This window comes from Mesoplodon densirostris, chromosome 3 (genome assembly GCF_025265405.1).
Source record: "Mesoplodon densirostris isolate mMesDen1 chromosome 3, mMesDen1 primary haplotype, whole genome shotgun sequence".
Taxonomy (NCBI): domain Eukaryota; kingdom Metazoa; phylum Chordata; class Mammalia; order Artiodactyla; family Ziphiidae; genus Mesoplodon; species Mesoplodon densirostris.
This window is the reverse complement of record NC_082663.1, coordinates 177,198,131-177,217,936: the sequence shown is the minus strand read 5'-3', so window position 1 is coordinate 177,217,936 and position 19,806 is coordinate 177,198,131. Positions and strand designations below refer to the sequence as shown.

Here is a 19,806-nt window from a genome sequence, read left to right as displayed (position 1 = left end):
AGTAAACAACATAAAAGAGGACACTATCCTTTTTACGTGATAAAAGAAGGTACAAAAATGTACAATAAAATAGTACTTTCATCCATTAATTATTTAACCTCGCATGATAAAATGTTTAACAAGAACAGTAACACTAAATAATAAATGGATAATAAAGTTTTAAATAGATTTGTGTTCTGTAAGTAAACGTAAGTGTATATTTTAAAACTCCTTACCAAGTGATATGTTGTACCAAACCATTCAAGTCATTCTTATAGTTTCCACGAAAAAAAAATATGTATATGAATTTTTAAAGGATTACATGTTTATTGCAGAAAGGAGGCAAAAACAGAAAAGTAGGAAAACAATGTTTCCTTGTATTTAAGACTACTAATTATTTTGGTGTTTTTTCCCTATATCTGTCTTTTTCAAAGTTGAACTCATACCACGTGTGAAATTTTTATTCTTCTCTTCATTAACCACAAAACATTCTTTGTAGTTGCCAGAAGCTCAGCCACAATGAGACATGTAGAGATAAACAAAAACCACCCAGATGAGAACAGGGACCATTTATCCAGAGCTTGCTATAGAAAAGAAGTCAGCCACCATTACTTGCGTTTGGCAGAGACTAAAATGTAGTCAGAAGAGTGGGAAGGCCTTACGGTGAAAGCAAGGGAAGGCTTCAGGTGTGCTCTGATTAGAGGCTGCTAGTGGGGAAACAGGCTGGCTAACCAGAAGCAGGATGTTTTATGTAATTGGTTTGGGGAGCATAACTGGCGTTCTCTTGGTTGGTCCTGAGATGAAGTGGGGAGGTGCAAAAAGGAGGGCAACTGGCAGCCATGGACCAAGTCCTGACTGCTGTAGAAGTTGTGGTTTGGGGGGTGATGAGGGAGTCTGGTCACCCTTTGTTTGCATATTCAGTCTCAAACATAATTTTTTAATTTGCTTTTTTTCTAATATATGCTATTGTGCAAAATTTGGAAAATATTAAAAGTTTTAAGCCATTTATAACCCTTGCCCGCGCACGTCTGGTCTCACCTATAACTGCTGTTATGGACACTTTGTAACCAACCTCCTTGCTTCCCAACAACACACGTGCCAGCATTTTCACTCCAAACTCTTTGTAATGGACCTGCATAATGTTCCATTCTTTAGAATACTTATTTCCATTTTTTCCTGTTATACTTCCGTTAACACTACTGCATAAACAATAAATCTGCGTGATTCAGATTATTAGGAGATAACTGCCAGATTGTTTTTCCCTTTTACCGTTCTATCAGCATCCTTGTCAGGATTGGGCGTTTTAAATTTTCTTTTAACAAGATTATTTATGTTGTCAGGCACGTGGGAATGTCTTGGCGGGTTGGCGTTAAGGTGAGGTTGGGACATGAGGGGTGCAATATTTTTCCTCTATGCCCAGACTGGGACTTGGGCTCCACCTTTTAGAGCGGGTCTTCGGGACTGCAGTAAGGACTGGTTTCTTTTTCAACCGCCAGGCGTCTCCGTTTCCCTCTCCGAGAAGCGTAGGGTTGGTGAACTGCCTATCTTCCCAGGATTCTCGGTGCTCCGGCTCAAACGTTAACTAACCACCTCTGACCAGAGGTCCTGAAAATTCCTACCGTGGGCCCCAGGGAGTGGGCCCGAGCAGGGAGGCGCCCTCCGGCTCCCTCTCCCCGACTTGAAGAAGCAGAAGAAACAGTACCAGCAAAGGCCGGACCCCCAGCGGCGGCTGGAGACCCAGCCCTTGCAACTTCAATCTTCCCAGGGAGCCCGGCGGAAACGCTGGTTTAGATAGAGACGGGAACTGCTTCGGGCTGAGACAGACAACCAGTGACCTGACTGACGCAAACCCCAAACAACGCCCGACTCGGCAGCAGAGATAACGGCCCGAGTCCTGAGGTCGCCCGGGGTCCCAGCTGACCGCCAACCAACGCTGAGCTTTCCGGTGGCCCAAGTGCGCACTAGGGGCGAAGCTCGAGTGGGCCGGAGCGCAGGGCGCACGCTCTCCAGGGGCGGTGCCTGAGGCCAGAGGGGCCCGAGTGCCGGAAGTGGGCGGAGCCAGGGCGGACAGGGTAGCGCGGCGCACGCGCGGCGGCGACGGCGGTCGCAATGGCGCCTCCTCAGCGTGTTCGGGTGTTGCGGTGCTCCTGCTGCCGCCTCTTCCAGGCGCACCAGGTGGGGCCTCCCCCTTCTCAGAGCACGGGAATGGCGGGCAGGACGAGGTGGGGTCGCGGGGGCCAGACCTCCTCCCCCAGGCGTGGGCGCCGTCTCGTGCGGTTGCGGGGTGTGTCTGGGTCCAGGACAAATGACCGTGTCTGTCCTGAGAACTAGGTTTTATTGATGTCGCTTCTGCATAACGTTGTTCTGGGCTTTTTTCGTTTTTTGCTTGGTGGTTGTAAGATTCGCAGAAACCAGCCAATGGTTTCTGCCGAGGCGGCCTCGTGAACTCTATCTGGCGGGTGGTCGGGCACACCAGGTTGAGGGTAGAGGACAGCCTCCTCTGTGCAGAGCCTAGCCCCCAAAATGGCTCTTTCATTTAAATACAGGGAAATGATAGTTTTAAAAACTGAAGCACGACTGGGCACCCCTGCCGACACACTCTTTGGCTCTGCCCGTAGTGAGGGACTGGACGCCTCCTCAGAGTGTAAATAATCTCGCGCCTTTAAACCGGATAATCGAAGTTTCTAAAACGTAATGCTTCCCTGACTCAAAACGTAAACTAGGGGATGTCACTTCACCTGTTCTTTCCTGAATCACGTTCTGTCTCCCTGCTTGGTGCTGTCAAGGTTGTCGTTGTATCCGCTTCTGGTGGTCCCCTGCTAATCTGCTGTGCCCTGAAGAAGGGTAGCATCAAATTGCATACGAAATGTATGTACAAACATACACAACGTATGTTTAAAAGCCAGGAAGAGGCTGGGTATGCACCTGTAAGTTCGCCGTGACTTTGTAAGGGTCATTTTAGGGGCTTAGAAACTTTTTACTTATTTCATTTTTTTGGTTCTAGGAGTTGAGAATAAATGGGAATCATTTCCACTTTTAAATTATTATGTATATAATGTAGTTCGTGTTCTCATGGGCATTTTCAACTCTGAAAAGTGATTTGACAGCAAGTGGGAAATGAGGGTTAACAGTTTAATTCCAAGTCGGCTGTGTATCAGGCAGTTTCACACATCTCATTTAATTTCAACAGCCTCTGAATTCTGTATCTTCATTCCCCAGAGTTAGCCAGTTACTGTGTGTCCTTCCAGACCTTTTATTATTTTTTTAATGCATTTCTTACTACTTGCATATGTACCAGTGGAAGATACACAGTATTTTTATGGTGTTTGAAGGTAGATGCTGAGAAGTAGAATCTTAGGATATACCCACTTAAAATTTGTAATAGATGCTGCTTGTCCTCCTTAGAATCCTTTTAGGTACTTCCCCAAAAGCCCTGATGGTTTTTGTATTAGGATCATATTAATCATGTTAATTTTTATGAATCAACCGAGACATCTTTGTGATGTCAAGCATGGCATTTCATTCCATCTCTTAAAAAAGTTTTGGTGCCCCTTGATAACATTTTCTTTGTTGCCTTTACAAATGGATTTATCTCTTTAATTATCTCTTCTAAGTAGATGTTTGCTTATAAGCTATATTAATTTTTGAAGATATATTAATTTTCTACCTAGCCCCTATATTAAATTGTCTTACTAGTTTTAGTAGTTTTTCATTTAGTTATCTTGGGTTTTAAAGAAATAAATCATATCATCCATAAATAAGGATAGTATTTTTTCTCTTTCCATTTTCATACCTCTTGCTATGTTCTCTTTTCCAATTCCATCAGTTACTACATCCAGAAAAAATGATAAATAATAGTGCAGATCCTTGACTTGTTCTTGACTTTCATGGGAATGCTGATGGTGATTCTGCAGCTTTAGAGCTGGATGTAAGGCATTTTATTATGTTAAGAGAGAATCCATCTAGTCAGATTTATCAAGAATTGAAATATCATGGAATTTTTTTTTGAGAACCACAGATAGTAGAGATCTAATTTGATTTTGTTTCATATGGATAGCCAGTTTCCCAGAACCACTTATTAAATAGTCTCTTCTTTCTTCACCTGTATAATATACTAAATTTTCATACATGTGTTGGTTTGTTTCTGGACTCTTTATTCTTTTCCACTGATCTCTTTATTATTTCTGATCCAGTTCCACCTGTTTCAAATAATTGCTTTAGGTATAATTCTGAAATTTCATTGTAGGTGAAAAAGAGTCTCAAATGGACATGCAAAGCTTGTGGAGAGAAGCAGTCATTTTTGCGGGTGAGTCCCAAGCAGCAGAGTGTCTAATACCCATACCAGGAAGCAAGTGGGACCCAGCCCTGCAGAAGCATATTTCTCATGGAACCCAGTGTTCCATTATTGGCTCAAGTTCATTGGATATAGCGCTCCTGCTCCCTAAGATCATCTTCCTTCAGGAAGCGAAATGAATGGAGCAGTGCCTGGAAAGTTACCTGCCTTTTTTTATTCAGTCAGTAAGTATTTACTGAGTAGCTTCTGTATGCAGGCATGGGACACAAGGAAAGGTAAGACCATGTTGTTATTGCCTTCACCGATCTGCTCTTGTGGAACAGGATGAGAAACTTAAAACACACACACGTAATTCAAAACTAGACTGAGCAAAATTAGAGGAAAGTACAGGGGTCTGTAAGAAGATAACTGAGTAATCAGACCTAACTGGGGATGGGCAGACAGCTGTTGGTAGATGCAGGGGTGTGAGAGGGGGCAGGCAGGGTGTGAAGGTAGTCAGGAGATGAAAGAGCATGGGGACTGAAGGGAGCATGTTGTAACTGCTCTTATTAGCCCAATTCTTTCACCCAGCATCCCAGTTCTTTTCAAGTCCATACTTACTGACCCACTTGATCTCTCATATCACAGGGTCCTCACTGAGCCCCTTGTTCACTTGCTCCAGCCCTTGATGCCACCTCTCCAGCCTCATCTCATCATTCTCCTCCTTCAGCCATAGGGGCTTTTCCTTCTGACCTTGAAACAACCCAAATCTGCTTCCCTCTTAGGGCCTTTGTGCTCACTGTTGCGGCTTCCCCTAGTTAATCTCATTACCCTGATCAGAAATATAGGCGAGTGTGTTTATGTGAGTATTGTCCATCTGAGACTGTAAATTCCATGGGAACAGAGGCTTTGCCTATTTTACTTGTATACCCTTTTTTAAAAAATTGAAGTATAGTTGATTTACAATATTATGTTAGTATCAGGTGTATAGCAAAGTGATTCAGTTATACATATTTTTTCTTATTCTTTTCCATTATAGTTTATTATAAGAAATTGAATGTAGTTCCCTGTGCTATACAGTAAATCCTTGTTGTTTATCTATTTCATATAGTGTGTATCTGTTAATCCCATACTCCTAATTTATTCCTCTCCCCCTCTTCCCCTTTTGGTAACCATAAGTTTATTTTCTATGTCTGCATGTTTCTGTTTTGTAAATAAATTCACTTGTATTATTTTTTTAGATTCCACATATAAGTGATATCATATAATATTTGCCTTTGTCTGACTTGCTTCACTTAATATGATACACTCTAGGTCCATCCATGTTGTTGCAAATGGCAATATTTCATTCTTTTTTATGGCTGAATAATATTCCATTATATGTGTGTGTGTGTGTGTGTGTGTCCATGTCTGTATACACACACACACATACATACACCCCATATGTTCTTTATCCATTCATCTGTTGATGGACAATTATATACCCTTTTTTGTATGTTTTGCTGATATACTCTTGGCACCTAGCACAGTGCCTGTCACAGTCAGTGCTTGCTCAAGTAATGTTTGTTGAATGAGTAAGTGACAAACCCAACATTGTTGGGCATGTAGGTTGATTTTAGTTTTCATTGTTACGAACAACTCTGCAATGAAGCTTCTTACAAATACCTCTTTCTTCACTTGACCAATTATTTCCTTAGGACGAATTCCTAGAAGTTAAATCAGAGGAATTCTTTTGACCAAGGTTCTTTCAGTTGCAAATAATAGGAAAAAAACATTTCAGCAAAATTTAAAATGTACTGGCAAGGTAATGGGGTATCTTGGGGGGATCCAAGGAAGGAGCTTCATCCTTGACCCCTTGAAGAACCAACCCCAAGAACTGAAAAGCTGCCAACAACACAAGCATCATCTTTTCCCTCCCTTCTCCTCCCTTCACCCAGTTTCTCCCTATACCTTCCTCCCTCTCTCCCTATCTCCTCTCCTTCCCTTCCTCTCTGTTCCCAGTTCACAGTAACATACTCCACTCACAGACCACAGAATCTCATTTCAAACCAACTGGAATAGCTGAGTCCCAATTATAAACTCCTGGGAGAAACAATCTGATTGACCTGGATGGTTCAGATGTCCACCGCTGGTCCAGTCAGTTGGGATGGGTGGGAGTGGGGACAATTTGGTCATCTGTCAGTAAGTGTAGCTGCTGAGGCCTACCTTGAGACTGGGTCTCAGAAGGCAGGGGCTGGCTCATAGCTTGTGACTGCTGCTTGTTTTAGATGTCAGCATGTATTTCTGAATTCCTGAGGAAGCTTTGCCTTCCTCTCAGCACCCCCATGCTTGTGCAGTGGTATATGGCTTATGACTGACTAGGCCACAGTAACAAACAGACACCAAAATTGTGGCTTAACGCAATAGAAGTTGTTTCTCTTGCTCTTGTAACACTCCTGGGAGAGATTGAGATCAGCAGGGCAGCTGTCCTTGGTAGGGTCATCCGGGGACCCAGGCACCTGTAATCTTGAGGTTCTGTTATTCCCTGAGGCTTGTCTCCCACTGCCTCTTGCTCCTCAAAGGAGGAGCTACCCAGGAAGGATCTGGAAGGGGCTTACATTCCACTGGGAAGAACCTAGTGTCATGGCCACACCTGACTGCAAGGAAGACTGGAAAATGTAGTCTAGTCTGCTCCCAGATGAGGGGAGAATGCATTTCAGTATTCAGGCAGCAGTCTCTGCTATGCAGGAGAGCATACACCCTACCAGTTATGCCAGACGTAAGTTGTCAGTCATTTTAGAATTTTGTTTTTCAATTTATTTTGTTGACGTATAGTTGAATTACAATGTTATGCTAATTTCTGTTGCACAGCCAAGTGATTCAGTTTTTTATATACATATACATGTGTGTGTGTGTGTGTGTATACACAGACACACACACACACATACACATCCTTTTTCATATTTTTTTCCATTATGGTTTATCACAGAATATTGAATGTAGTTCCCTATGCTATATAGTAGGGCCTTGTTGCTTATCCATTCTATATATAATAGTTTGCATCGCTAATCCCAAACTCCCAATCCATCCCTCCCCCAACCCACTCCCTCTTGGCAGCCATAGTCAGTTATCAGTCTTTTTAAACTTTGCCTTTCCCCTCTCCAGTTCCTTTCCTCCCATTCTCACTTGAACTTTCCCCAAACGGGATTTCAGCCCCCACCAGTCCGCTAAAATTGCTCATGTCAAAGTCAGCAATGGTCTCTGTGTTGCTAAAAATAATGGTTGGTTCTCAGTCCTCAAGTGACTTGACTTATTGGTGGCATTTGTCAGAGTTGGTTACTTCCTCCTCCTTGAAGCATTGTCTTCATCTGGACTTGTCGTCATCCTGCTCCTGGTTTTCCTCCTGTCTTCCTGGCTGTGTTTCCACCCTCGTTGCTAGTTTTTTCCCATCTCCTCGTCTTCTAAACCTTAGAGTACTCTGGTTCTCAGTTTTTTGACCTCTTGTCTAGCTACACTCATTCCCTTGGTCATCTGAGATGAGACAATCTAACAATTCTCAAATGTCCATCTCAGACCCCAGACCTGCCCCTGAACTTGGGTATGCTTCCAACCACTTACCGCTCTGCTGGATATCTAAGAGGCATCCCAAACCTGTATCCCAAAACGAAGCCCTCACCTTACCCTCAGCAACCTGCTCTTCCCACAGTCATCCCCAACTCTTAAGTGCCAAGTCCCTCTTTCTAGTTGTTTGGGCTACAAACCTTGAACTCATCCCTGATTCCTCCTTTTCTTTCACACTCTTCATCTGATCCATCCGCACATTTTGCCGGCCCTGCCTTCAGGATATACCCAGACTCTGCCCACTTGCTACCACCGTGGTCTGAGTTGCCTCAGTATTTGCCACGACCTCCTGACTGGTCACCTGCGTCTGCCATACAGTCTCAGCACCACAGCTGCAGGGTCCTACGGAAACATATGCAAGATCATGTCAGACCTTCCAGGTTAGAGCAACATTCATGCTCCTACAGACAGGGCCAGGTTGGGGCATGGGGCTGTGTGAAATGAAACTGTGGGGCCCCTTTTCAAAAGCAGAAAAAAAAAAAACTGCTATTAAAGGTACTAGAGGGCCTCCCTGGTGGCGCAGTGGTTGGGAGTCCGCCTGCCGATGCAGGGGACACGGGTTCATGCCCTGGTCCGGGAGGATCCCACATGCCGCGGAGCGGCTGGGCCCGTGGGCCATGGCTGCTGGGCCTGCGCGTCCGGAGCCTGTGCTCCACGGCGGGAGGGGCCACAACAGTGAGAGGCCCGCGTAACACAGGGAAAAAAAAAAAAAAAAAAAAAGGTACTAGAATATTAAGCTTTTCCTTTGTTTCATGGTCTCCTGACTTTTCCTGATGTCTTTTATTTACTAGTTTTAAAATTTACTATTTAGTATCTTCCTGTGTAAAGAAAAACTAACATTTAAAATTGTGCAACACCATTTATATTGTGCAACACCGGTTATAAATGCAAAGAGCATTTAGTACATATGCGGAACATATGCAGAGTAATATAAGAGCATTTGGTGTATACGTAGAATCATCAAAATTGCACAATTTTTATTTTGTAGCTCATACATGCCTACATGTTTCATTCCTACCAGAACAGTGGAGATGTTGCAGAAAATTAACTATTTTTACTTCACTGCTTGATACATGCACATTCCACCCATACTCTCAACCTTTAGCTCACTGATGAGTAAGGAAGTACTGAGAGGAAAAGGAACTGGGAAAGATTGCCCTATCTTTCCCTTTTTTTTCCCTGTGTTATTATTTTCAGCATAGGCTATTCTAGGGAGGTAACAGGAGTAAGAAAAGATACGACACGTTTCCTTGGTTGTTCATGTTTTTTAGAATACCCTTGCCTCCTTTCTGCAACTGAAGCAAGTTCTGATTCCAGTGGAAAGCCTGGCCTCTCAGGCCATGTACAGGCCATGTTGCCCACCATGTACTTTGGTTGTGCTTTACTTTGTGTTGCTGTAAAGAAAGTTCTAATGAGGAAAAAAATAAGTAGTAAATGTTCTCTTTTGGGGGAAAAAAAAAAGACTTGTACACACCGTCTGAACTTGGAGTCTCACTGAACTCCCACACCTTGTGAGTTCACTGCAATTCTGTGCTCCTCAGTCATCAGACATGCTGTATGCAAGAGGAGTGACAAGAAACAGTGGACACATTTGGTGTCCACGACTCGCAAGCATGCTTCATTATCTTATCAGACTGTACTTACACAAGTTCAAAGATTCTTAAGAATTTCAAGGTGGAGACAGCAGAGCAGATCTCAGGCCTGTAAGGCCGACTGCCTGTAACGGGGCCCACACTCTCAAACCTCCTCTCCCACCATCTTCCCCCTAGACCACTCAGCTCCAGCCACTTGGCCTCCTCACCGTTCCTCCAAAATGCCAGGCTCAGGGTCTTTGCACTCCTTTCCGTTTCATTGCTTCTGCTGAATGTTCTTCCCCCAGGTATCTACGTGGCTTGTTTCCGCCTATCTTCCTATTTTGTGCTCAGATGTCACCCTCTCAGTGGTCCACTCCTTGACTTCTTGATCACACATCTAAAATTGTCTACTGTGTCCCCACTCTGCCCCACCCCGCTTCATTGCCTTACTTTCCTCAGAAGCACTTCTCACCATCTGATGGCCATATGGTGACTTATGTGCTTATTATCTGTCTCTTCTCGCTACAGTGTGAGCTCCATGATGACAGTAGTGTTTGTCCATTCCTGTATTGTGTTGTCCTTACCTAGGTCAGGGCCTGGCACATAATAGGTGCTTAATAAATATTTATTGAACAAATGAGTGACTGCTAAGTGAAAAAATGTATCTCATCTATTTCATATTCTTTTGATTGTGAGTGAGTGAGGTGTATCACTTCATATGTTTATTGGCAATTTGCGTTACTTCTCTTCTGAATTCCTTATGTCCATTAACCAATTTGTGTGGGATTTTGGGTTGAGTTTGGCTTTGATATATAAAGTTCAGGGTGATGGTGGGCAGCCAGATAGACTGAAACTATTAGTCCCTGAGACTGTTAGTTTGTAAATCACTGCAGAAACAGCAGTCTTTGTTTGGGTTCCTGCATGGTGCTTTGGGCCTTGCGAGGTACAGTTTTATCCTCCCGGGGCTGCAGCTCTAATGGATCTATTTCTCAGCATTCTGTCATCACTTTTTAAACTTGATATTTTTGTTTGTTTGTTTGTTTCTCAGGCTTACGGTGAGGGCTCTGGTGCTGACTGTAGACACCATGTCCAAAAATTAAATCTGCTGCAGGGACAGATTTCAGAGATGTCACTCAGGTATAGTAATTTGAGGGAGGCATGGTTATCTTGCCCTGTTTTTATCTTGAGTGGATGGTGGAAGTCTATGATGGAGAAATTCCTTAGAGTTCCATGTCTTACAATATGGCAATTAGATATTGAACAGTCTTCCCACTGAAATTAATTTAAAATGCCAGCCACAATATTTTAAATGCACTGAAGAGATGACAAGAAGGTAAGTAACCATCAGAAGCCAAAAATGAAGCAAAAGCCAAAATCCAGAGAATAAGCAGCTGGGCTGCTGAGGCGACTGAAACCTGTTGCCCTTCAGCTTCCATGCATCTGGGAGGGAAGCAGGAGACAAAGACAAAGCCGAGGGTCTGTTCACTGTGGGAAGGTCCAGAGGAGACCACCACATAAAGCTGAGTCCCCAAAGGACTACACCCTCAGCATACAAATGAACTAGAAATGCACCCCCTCCATAGCAGGGACCCAGCCTGTGTTGACCTTGGCACTGACTGAAGAAGAGAAATACTGCTCCAGGATTTTATAAGCACAAGGAATCTGTCACATGGCCTTTAAGCCTTTTACACATGCTGTGTGAAAAGTCTCAAGCTGAGAACTTATTTTTAAATTGTCCCAGGAAGCAGAGGTAAATGCAGCTCCTTTTTGGAGCAATACATCTTCAACCCAGGTATCAAAGAATTCCCACATATACAGTTCCAAGGAGCATATACCCAAAGTTAAAAAATCATTTAACTTACTTAAGGAAGTATGTCACCATGAGCAAAAGACAGCAGAAATGACAGAAAAGTCAGACCCCCAAAGAGTTCAGAATACATAATATTTCATGTTTAATATATTTAATGAAATTAAAAGAGGGGGATTGCTAATATGAGGAGCAAGAGACTTTAAAAAATAACCAGTTTTTTTTAAAAAAACAACCAAAAAGTTTGTAGAAATGAAAAGTATAGTCATTGAAATTAAAAGTTTAGTGGACCATTAAACAGATCAAGTGCAACTGAAGAGAGAATTAGTGAAATGGAAGATCAATCTGAAGAAATTAATCACAGTGCAGCATAGAAAGACAAAAATATAAGTTCAGAGACATGAAGGCTACAGAGAAGAGTTCCAGCAGGAGATAATAAAGAGAAGGGGACAAAGGCAATATTAGCAGGGAAATGAACAGAACATTTTCCAGAATCAAAGGGCTTAGATTCAGGAAACACAATAAATCCCAAACTAGATGAAAACATTGTGTATGTAGGAAATCCTAATGAGCCTATCTATACAAAAGCTACTAGAACTAATAAGTTAATTTAGCAAGATCACAAGGATACATGGTCAACATACAAAACTAAATTTTATTTTTATATAAATGTAGTGAACAGTTGGAAAATAATTTTTAAAATCAAATACCATTTATAATACCATCAAAAAATAAAATACATAGGGATAAACATAACCCAAAAATGTGCAAGAAATTTTCGGTAAAAAATACAAAACATTGCTGAGAGAAATTAAAGAAGATCTAAATGAAGAAATACGACATGTTCATGGATTGGAAAACTCAATATTGTTAAGATGTCAGTTCATCCTAAATTGATCTGTAGAGTCTGCCATTAGGTTCCAATCAAAATTCCAGCAGTTTTGTTTTTTTTTTAAGAAATTGACAAACTGATCCTAAAATTTATATAGAAATGCAATTGCCAAAACAATTCTGATAAAGAACAAAACTGGAGGACTTCTACAGCCTGATTCACTATAGATTCACTATAACACTATAGCAATCAAGATGATAGTGTGATTTTGGTGAAAGAGTAGACATATAGATAACATCAGAAGGCAAATGAAGGGACTTCCCTGGTGGTCCAGTGGTAAAGAATCCGCCTTATGCAGGGGACATGGGTTCGATCCCTGGTCAGGGAACTAAGATCCCACATGCCACAGGACAGCTGAGCCTGCACACCACAACTACTGAGATCACACGACTCAACTAGAGAGCCCGTGTGCTGCAAACTACAGAGCCCACATGCTCTTGAACCCGCGTGCCACAGCTAGAGAAGAGAAAACCCGCACACCACAACTAGAGAGAAGCCCACGTGCCACAACTGAGACCTGACACAGCCAAAAATAAATAAAATAAATAGATTCAATGAAGGATGAAAAAAAAGGCAAGTGAATAAACAAATAGTGGTATTTTCATACAATAGAATACTACTCAGCAACAAAAACAACATGGGCAAACCTCAAAAACATTGCTAAGTGAAAGAAATCAGACACAAAAGACCACATACTGTAGGGATGAGTGGTATTCTGGGGAGGGGGAATCACCTACAAAGGCATATAAGGGAACTTTGGGATGATGACAATTTTCTATATCTTGCTAATTATATCTCAATAAATTTTTTTTCTATGTCTTGATGGGAGTAATAGGTTCAAAGATAAAATTTACCAAACTCATCTAACTGTACACTTAAACTGGTACATTTTAGTGTATATTAATTATAAATTATACCTCAATAAGTTAATTTTAAAAGACACAAAAAATCTGCCCTTAGACACACCAACATAATGAAATTGCAGAACATGGAAGACAAAGGGAAGAGTTGAAAAGTAGCTGGAGAGAAGAGAGATCACCTACACAAGAACAGTAGACACCCAGCTTCTCAGGGGTAACATTAGAAGCGAGAAGACAGACCATTACCTTCATATTGCTGAGAGATGTTCTGTAGTTGACGGAGTTGAGTTCCTGAATCACAGTACGGTGAGCAGAGTTCTGGCTAGTAGCTGCTAGGACACTGCTCACCTGGACATTGGAGTATCGACCATGTGGCACGGTAGGCAGTTCATATGCATAATCTTTTTTTTTTCTTTTTGCTGTACGCAGGCCTCTCACTGTTGTGGCCTCTCCCGTTGCGGAGCACAGGCTCCGGACGCGCAGGCTCAGCGGCCATGGCTCACGGGCCCAGCCGCTCCGCGGCATGTGGGATCTTCCCGGACCGGGGCACGAACCCATGTCCCCTGCATCGGCAGGCGGACTCTCAACCACTGCGCCACCAGGGAAGCCCCATATGCGTAATCTTATTTCATCTTCCTCATCCCCCTGTGAGGATAATTGGCTTCTGTTTACAGATGAAAACACTGAGGTAGAGGTGCTCACATTTGGTAGAGTTGGGGCTCTCATTGTAATTCTCTAGCGAGAGCTCCAATCTGATTGTGTGATGTAACAACCCTGTCTGACATGGGTGGGTGTGGCTTTGGTGCTAACCTTCAGTCCTTGCACTATGAATGTTTTCACTGGCCATCCAGCCTTACTGCAGGCTGCAAAGGTTCCAGCTCCTCACTCTGCTTTATGTGGTAAAAGAGCCCTGCTGTCCCTGGGAGGCTGGATGAAGTCACTATGACACATCAAGCTCAGTAAAATGCCTTCTCCTGTAGTGGTTGAGATATAATACAACTGTAAGGACACTCATATGACCCTGTGCAATGGGGACATCTCCATTGCTGATGGGAGGGACTCTGTGCTATGAGTTCAGCTGACATTAGTCTCTGTTCAGGCACTGAGCAGGGCACATGCACATGTATTGTCTCATTTATCTTCACAGTGACCCTTGCAATATTATCCCCATTTGTAAATACGGAAACTGGGATACAGTGATAATACCCAGAGTCACACTGTCAGTGACAGCCAGTCATTGGCAAAGCCATGATGCAAACTCTGGTCTCTGGGTTAAGAGTGCCACTTCTGCCCTGTGTCACTTTTCCTCTTGTTCCAAGTAACAGATGGTCCCTCTGCCTTCTGAACTGCTGGAAGATTACCAAATCACATCGAAACAACACAGATAAGTTCTAAGTTCCCCTAAACCGGCTTTGATATCCACGTCAAGTCCGTGCATCTCGCCATTGCCATCTTCATTGTCCTTCATCTTCCTGGTCATTTTACAAAGGACAACTGTTCCATCTTTCCCTAAGGTCTCTGGAAGAATCCATAAATGCCGACGAGGAGGAAAATGCACGTCCTCGGCAGGCTGTGCCTGCAAGCCTGCAGGTAAGCCAGCAGCACCGTCTCGGCCCAGATGCCTGAGCCGGCTCTGTCACAGAGGGGGGTCCCATTTGTTCATTCATTCCTCATTTCTTCAGCAAATGCTTGTTGATGTCGCCGAATGATGAGCACTTGGCTTACAGCTACAGGGCACACACGAGTGAATACACCTTTCCCCGTCACGTGTGTGGCGACAGCAGTGTGAAGTAATGACAACAGTGTGAAAAGAGCGTTTCCTTCTGGCTGCTTGGTGAACTCTTCCGAACCCAGCTTGAACTTGACCTCCTCGTGCTTCTCCCCTCGTCCCTCAGCTCTCAGCACACGTGTGGTAGGGAAGGCATGCTGTTGTGAAGTGCCTGGGTTTCCATGTTCCCTTTCTCCAGACTGAGCCCCACAGCAGGGCTTACATCCAGTTGTTCATTCCCAGGGCCTGGTTCAAGTAGGCACTCAGTCAGTGTTTGGATGGGCAGTGCATGTAAGGGTTGGAGTGACTGAGTAGGTGACGCCATGGGTACGCAGAACACTGCGTCCTGCCAGGGACGGGGAGTGGGAACAACTGACAGGCTTCCTGGCAGAGTCCCACCTCTGCTCACAGAATCACACTGGCAACGCCCACTGTCCAGGTGCTGTTCATATTTTTATTATATCAATAAGTAGGGGGGATGCTCGTAAGCACACTAACACATCAGCTCTTGCATATTTGGGTCCGTACTTCCAGTTCCTTTACGTACAGACAATCTTTCATCATTCCTTCTGTAAGAAACACTTGTTTGCATCCTGGAGTTTTCACTTACATCATATCTTCTATGTTGCTACATAGCTTTCAATTCTTTTCATTTCTAAAAAGTACCTGCAGAATATAGTAGATATGGCAATATTTATTCCCTTATTGGGCATTTAGGATGTTCGCAAACTTTTGCTACTATAAATATTTGCTATTATTTGTAACACTTTGAGCATCTTTATGCCTTTGTCTTCATTTGGAACTACTGGGCCAGGGAGTGTGGACATTTGCAAAGTTCTTGGTAAAGTTCTTGTGACCTGCAGCTCTCCCGAAGTGTGTGCCAGTGTGCTCCATTCAAGATATCTGTCCCCCGTTACCTTCCAATCAAATTCCTTTCCTGGTGATGGTGTAGACACGGGTCCTGAGGCCCTTAGGCCTCAGAGTTGCACTGGAGATTTTCAGTAAAGGTGTCTGCTTTCCAACTCTGAGAATAAACTTACTTCCCAATCCTGTAGGAAAAACTCCAGCCCTCAAAGAACCGCTGGCTGAAGTATCTGGAAAGGGACTCCAAAGAACTGCAGCTGGAAGAAGGAGGAGTGTGTTTCAACAGACAGCCCTCATCCAACAGAGAGAAGCCAGACCCTCCCTTCAGTACAGGCCTGCCTAGAAAAAGGTGCCAAGCTAGTAGCTAATCCAGCCCTCACCCATGCCCACCTCGCTGACCTACAGTTGGGGGGACTGACGAGCAGCTTCCTGTGGTCAGCAGGAAGCCTGAGGGATGTGAGCCAGCAGGCGCCATCACTGCAGGCCCTCTGGCGTGGCCAGGCACCAGGTGCAGCCAGTGCAGAGGTGAGGGCTAGGCAGGATTCCAGTGGGGGCGTCTTTTATGATGCTCACTTAATTCTGAACATCTAGACTGCACTGATCTCAGGGAAGAACTTAAGGGCAAGGTTGAGAAAGTGAAGTGGGGCCAGAGAAACCGACAGGCCTGGGAACCTTTAGCTGAGAGCAGGAATGACCTGACTTTCATGGGTCTCTTCTCCAGTCTTAATCTGCATTTCAGTGAGGTTTTTTTTTTTTTTTAAGATTTATTTATTTATTTTATTTATTTTTGGCTGCATCGGGTCTTAGTTGCAGCACTCGGGATCTTCACTGAGGCATGGGGGATCTTTCGTTGTGGCACCCAGGCCCTTCATTGTGGTGCACGGGCTTCTCTCTAGTTGTGGCATGTGGGCTTTCTCTTCTTTATTTGCAGCGCGCAGGTTTTCTCTCTGTAGTTGTGGCGCGCAGGCTCCAGGTTGTGTGGCCTCGGTAGTTGTGCGCGGGTTCCAGAGCGCGTGGGCTCTGTAGTTTGGGGTGTGTGAGCTCAGTACTTGTGGCGTGCGGGCCTACTTGCCCCATCGCACACGGGGTCCTAATTTCCATGTCCCCTGCATTGGAAGGCGAATTCTTTACTGCTGGACCACCAGGGAAGTCCCTCAGTGCGTTTTCTGAGAGACTGCCTCATCTAGATTAGGATGGCTCTTCCAGGGCAGATGCTATTGGGAGGTAGATTCCAGTTCAGAATAAGAACTTTCTAGCAACTACAAGCTATAGACCAGAGAAATGGACTGCCTTAGATGTCATTAGGCAACCTGTTGGCAGTGGGGCAGAAGCTGAGCAGCCAGTGGGTAAGCTATAAGGGATGGCAAGGTCCCTACCTGTGCTAGGTGTCAGACCAGGTGACCACCAAGTCAGACTGAGGGCCACTGTTCAATGGTAGAACTGGGTCCTTTTTTTTAAAATTTTTATTGAAGTATAGTTGATTTACAATTTGGTGTTAGTTTCAGGTGTACAGCAAAGTGATTCCGTTCTATATATATATATATATATATATATATATATATATATATATATATATATATATATACACACACACATTTATATATGTATATATATATTCTTTTTGAGATTTTTTTCCATTGTAATTACAAGAAAGACTGGATTCTTGACAGCACTTTCCCTCTGCCAGGAAATGGAGCCAGAGCACAGTCCAGCCTCCATGCAGCCCTAATGTCCAGGACACCAGAAACTGTGAGGTCACCTTGAAGCCCCTGAAGGTCAGTGATTGAGGACAGTGTCCCAGTGTCCACTAAGCAGATGCAGGATTTTTAACTTGTTTTGTGGACAAATTAAAGTATCAGACTTACACCCCCTAAAAGCCCAACTTCCCACGTGGGTGTCTTGTTTTCTGTGTCTTAAGCCAACTCCTTTCTCTGGCCTGCACTGTTTCCCTGCCACGCTCCTCCTGTCACTGATGTTAACTCGGGGTCAAAAGGGCAGCTTGATGCCTTGGAGGCAATCAAGGTTGACCAGTAGGGCTTTTCTGCATCAGGACCGTTCCCTTCATTCTGCATGGAGTACCGGGTCTTTGTCAGACTGTTCAGCTTGGGACCTGCCCTGGGTTTCTGAGGAACTGTCACCTTCATTTATCCAGGTGGGTTCTTGTGCATTTGAGGCACTCTCTTCACCTAGGACCTGCTCTTGTTCCTGATCCTTCAAACCTAGCAGACCTTCCAGGCTGCAGAATGCAGGTTTTGCTTTATGCCACAGGCACCCAGGCAGAGGAACTCTGCCAGGCATTTGTCACTGCCACGCCCCAACATAGGCCAGGGTCGTCCTGGCCAGCTTCACAGTAGTGGAGTGTGCCCGTCCAAAGCCAAGAGGCAGCGGTCAAACTCTGGTGTCGCTGCTAACTAGCTATGTGGCCCCCAGGTGAGGATGTGGCCCTGAATCTCCGAACTATAGAATAATGAGTGTGACAGTTACTGATGTACCAGTCCCAGAGCTAAACATTTTTTTATGCACTAATTCTCACCACAAGCCTCTTTGGTTTTGAAGGTGAGGAGCTAAGGCTGCTGAAGGTTCAGTTGAGGTCACAGCACATCAGTGGCAGAACTGGCGGTCGTGAATCACTAACAACTGCCCACAGCCTCTTCCATACTGCCTGGGGGTGGTGATGCAGGGTCCCTCCTGTCATTGCTTTCAAATTCCTTTGTAGGCAGTGAAACCCAATTTTCTTTTCTTTTTTTTTTTTTTTTTGAATTTTAGAATTTTACTTTTTCATACAGCAGGTTCTTATTAGTCATCCATTTTATACACATCGGTGTATACATGTCAATCCCAATCGCCCAATTCATCACACCACCCCCCCACCCCCCGCCACTGTCCCCCCTTGGTGTCTATACATTTGTTCTCTGTATCTGTGTCTCTATTTCTGCCCTGCAAACCGGTTCATCTGTACCATTTTTCTAGGAGTGAAGCCCAATTTTCAATGCATCCTCGTTTTCTGAGGTAGAAGGGAGAAGCCAGGCCTCTGTCACTGTCATATCCCCTGGGGTATTCTGTGCAGCCACTTCTACAGCTTCAAAACCCTGAACATGGTTCTAGAGAGACCTTCCCAGCTGCCTGGCAATGAGCACATGGTCTTTCCAGGTGGTCTCTAGGGCCCTTCCTGCTCGAACCCCTCAGGCACTCCCTCACCTGATGCTAAGGTCCCCATGACATCCCTTGATCACATGAGAACATCTTCCTTTTTTGGGAAGCCTGGTCATGGAATTTGGCAGAGGATTTGGAGTGACGGAGAGGGCATTTATTTATTTGCTATGCTTTGCTAAACCTCAAAATCAAGGCATGTCCCTAGCCTGCCAGGCTACAGAATAGTAGACAGCAGAGCAGAAAGTGTCAGCGCCCAGAGGTACAGTCAAGGACTAGTACAGGCACAGGACCTCCTCTCCTTGTCCCTTGAGCCTGCTGGGCATTCTTCTGAATGGAGAACAGGGCCATCATCTTGTGTTTCCACCTCAGGACCACACTGGCCTGACAGGGAAGGTCAAAGAAGGAAGCAGTCATGAGGACTGGGACACCAGGGAGCTCGTCGTTCCTCGGGGGGAACCACCGTGTCCTGCCCAGCACGTCAGGACCGTGTCTCCTAAGTGGGAACAATTTCTTCTGCCACTTGGAAACAGCTCACATTTGGACACGGAGCCCCTGACCGCCCTGCAAAGAGGCCCCAGGCCAGCCCGGGCAACACGGACTGAGCAGGGGACCCCCAGGACCCAGACCCCAAGGGAAGGAGTCCTCTGCAGGACCCTTGGTGCACTCCAGCCTCCTCAGGCTACACACACTCCCACGCCTGAGCCCAAGAGGCTCTGTGGAAAGACCCCCGAGCAGTCAGGGGGCACAGGCCCTTGGGCAGAGGGTGGGCCCTCGGTCAAAGGGATGCAGGAGCCTTCTTCACTCGTGCGACTGTGTGACCTCTTTAAAACCGGAGAGGACTTTGATGACGATCTGTGAATTGAAACTAACGTGTTACTAATGTAGACATATTTGTTAAGTGAGCCCTTCTCCACTTGATCTCTGTGCCACTGGAAACAGGGCTCCCCAAGTTGCTTTTAAATAGTAGGACTAAGGATGACTTATGGGAACTACCAAGAACCAACAATAAACATGACTATCAAACAGATCATCTCTC

The 19,806-nt window shown here is 44.6% G+C and overlaps 1 protein-coding gene across 4 annotated transcripts; it reads left to right on the top strand.

Annotated features, from left to right (window-relative positions):
• The first annotated feature begins 1,872 nt into the window (after positions 1–1,872).
• MRNIP (MRN complex interacting protein) lies at positions 1,873–19,797 on the top strand. Of its 4 annotated transcripts, none has more exons than XM_060095048.1 (8): positions 1,873–2,154; positions 4,226–4,285; positions 10,475–10,563; positions 14,500–14,575; positions 15,809–15,966; positions 17,305–17,392; positions 17,668–17,769; positions 19,140–19,797. In XM_060095048.1, exons 1-8 carry the CDS (start codon positions 2,089–2,091, stop codon positions 19,626–19,628), a joined length of 1,128 nt encoding a protein of 375 aa, XP_059951031.1. In that variant the 5' UTR covers positions 1,873–2,088; the 3' UTR covers positions 19,629–19,797. The 4 variants fall into 4 exon arrangements, with proteins under 4 accessions (XP_059951031.1, XP_059951032.1, XP_059951034.1 ...); XM_060095050.1 differs by having other exon boundaries at positions 2,117–2,154; positions 4,226–4,497; XM_060095049.1 differs by lacking the exon at positions 4,226–4,285.
• The last annotated feature ends 9 nt before the right edge of the window (positions 19,798–19,806 follow it).

Coding starts and splice junctions, on each gene's coding strand:
- MRNIP (XM_060095048.1), top strand. CDS start 2,089: ATGGCGCCTCCTCAGCGTGTTCGGGTGTTGCGGTGCTCCTGCTGCCGC. Junction 4,286..10,474: donor AGAAGCAGTCATTTTTGCGG/GTGAGTCCCAAG, acceptor TTTGTTTCTCAG/GCTTACGGTGAGGGCTCTGG. Junction 14,576..15,808: donor CTGTGCCTGCAAGCCTGCAG/GTAAGCCAGCAG, acceptor CCAATCCTGTAG/GAAAAACTCCAGCCCTCAAA.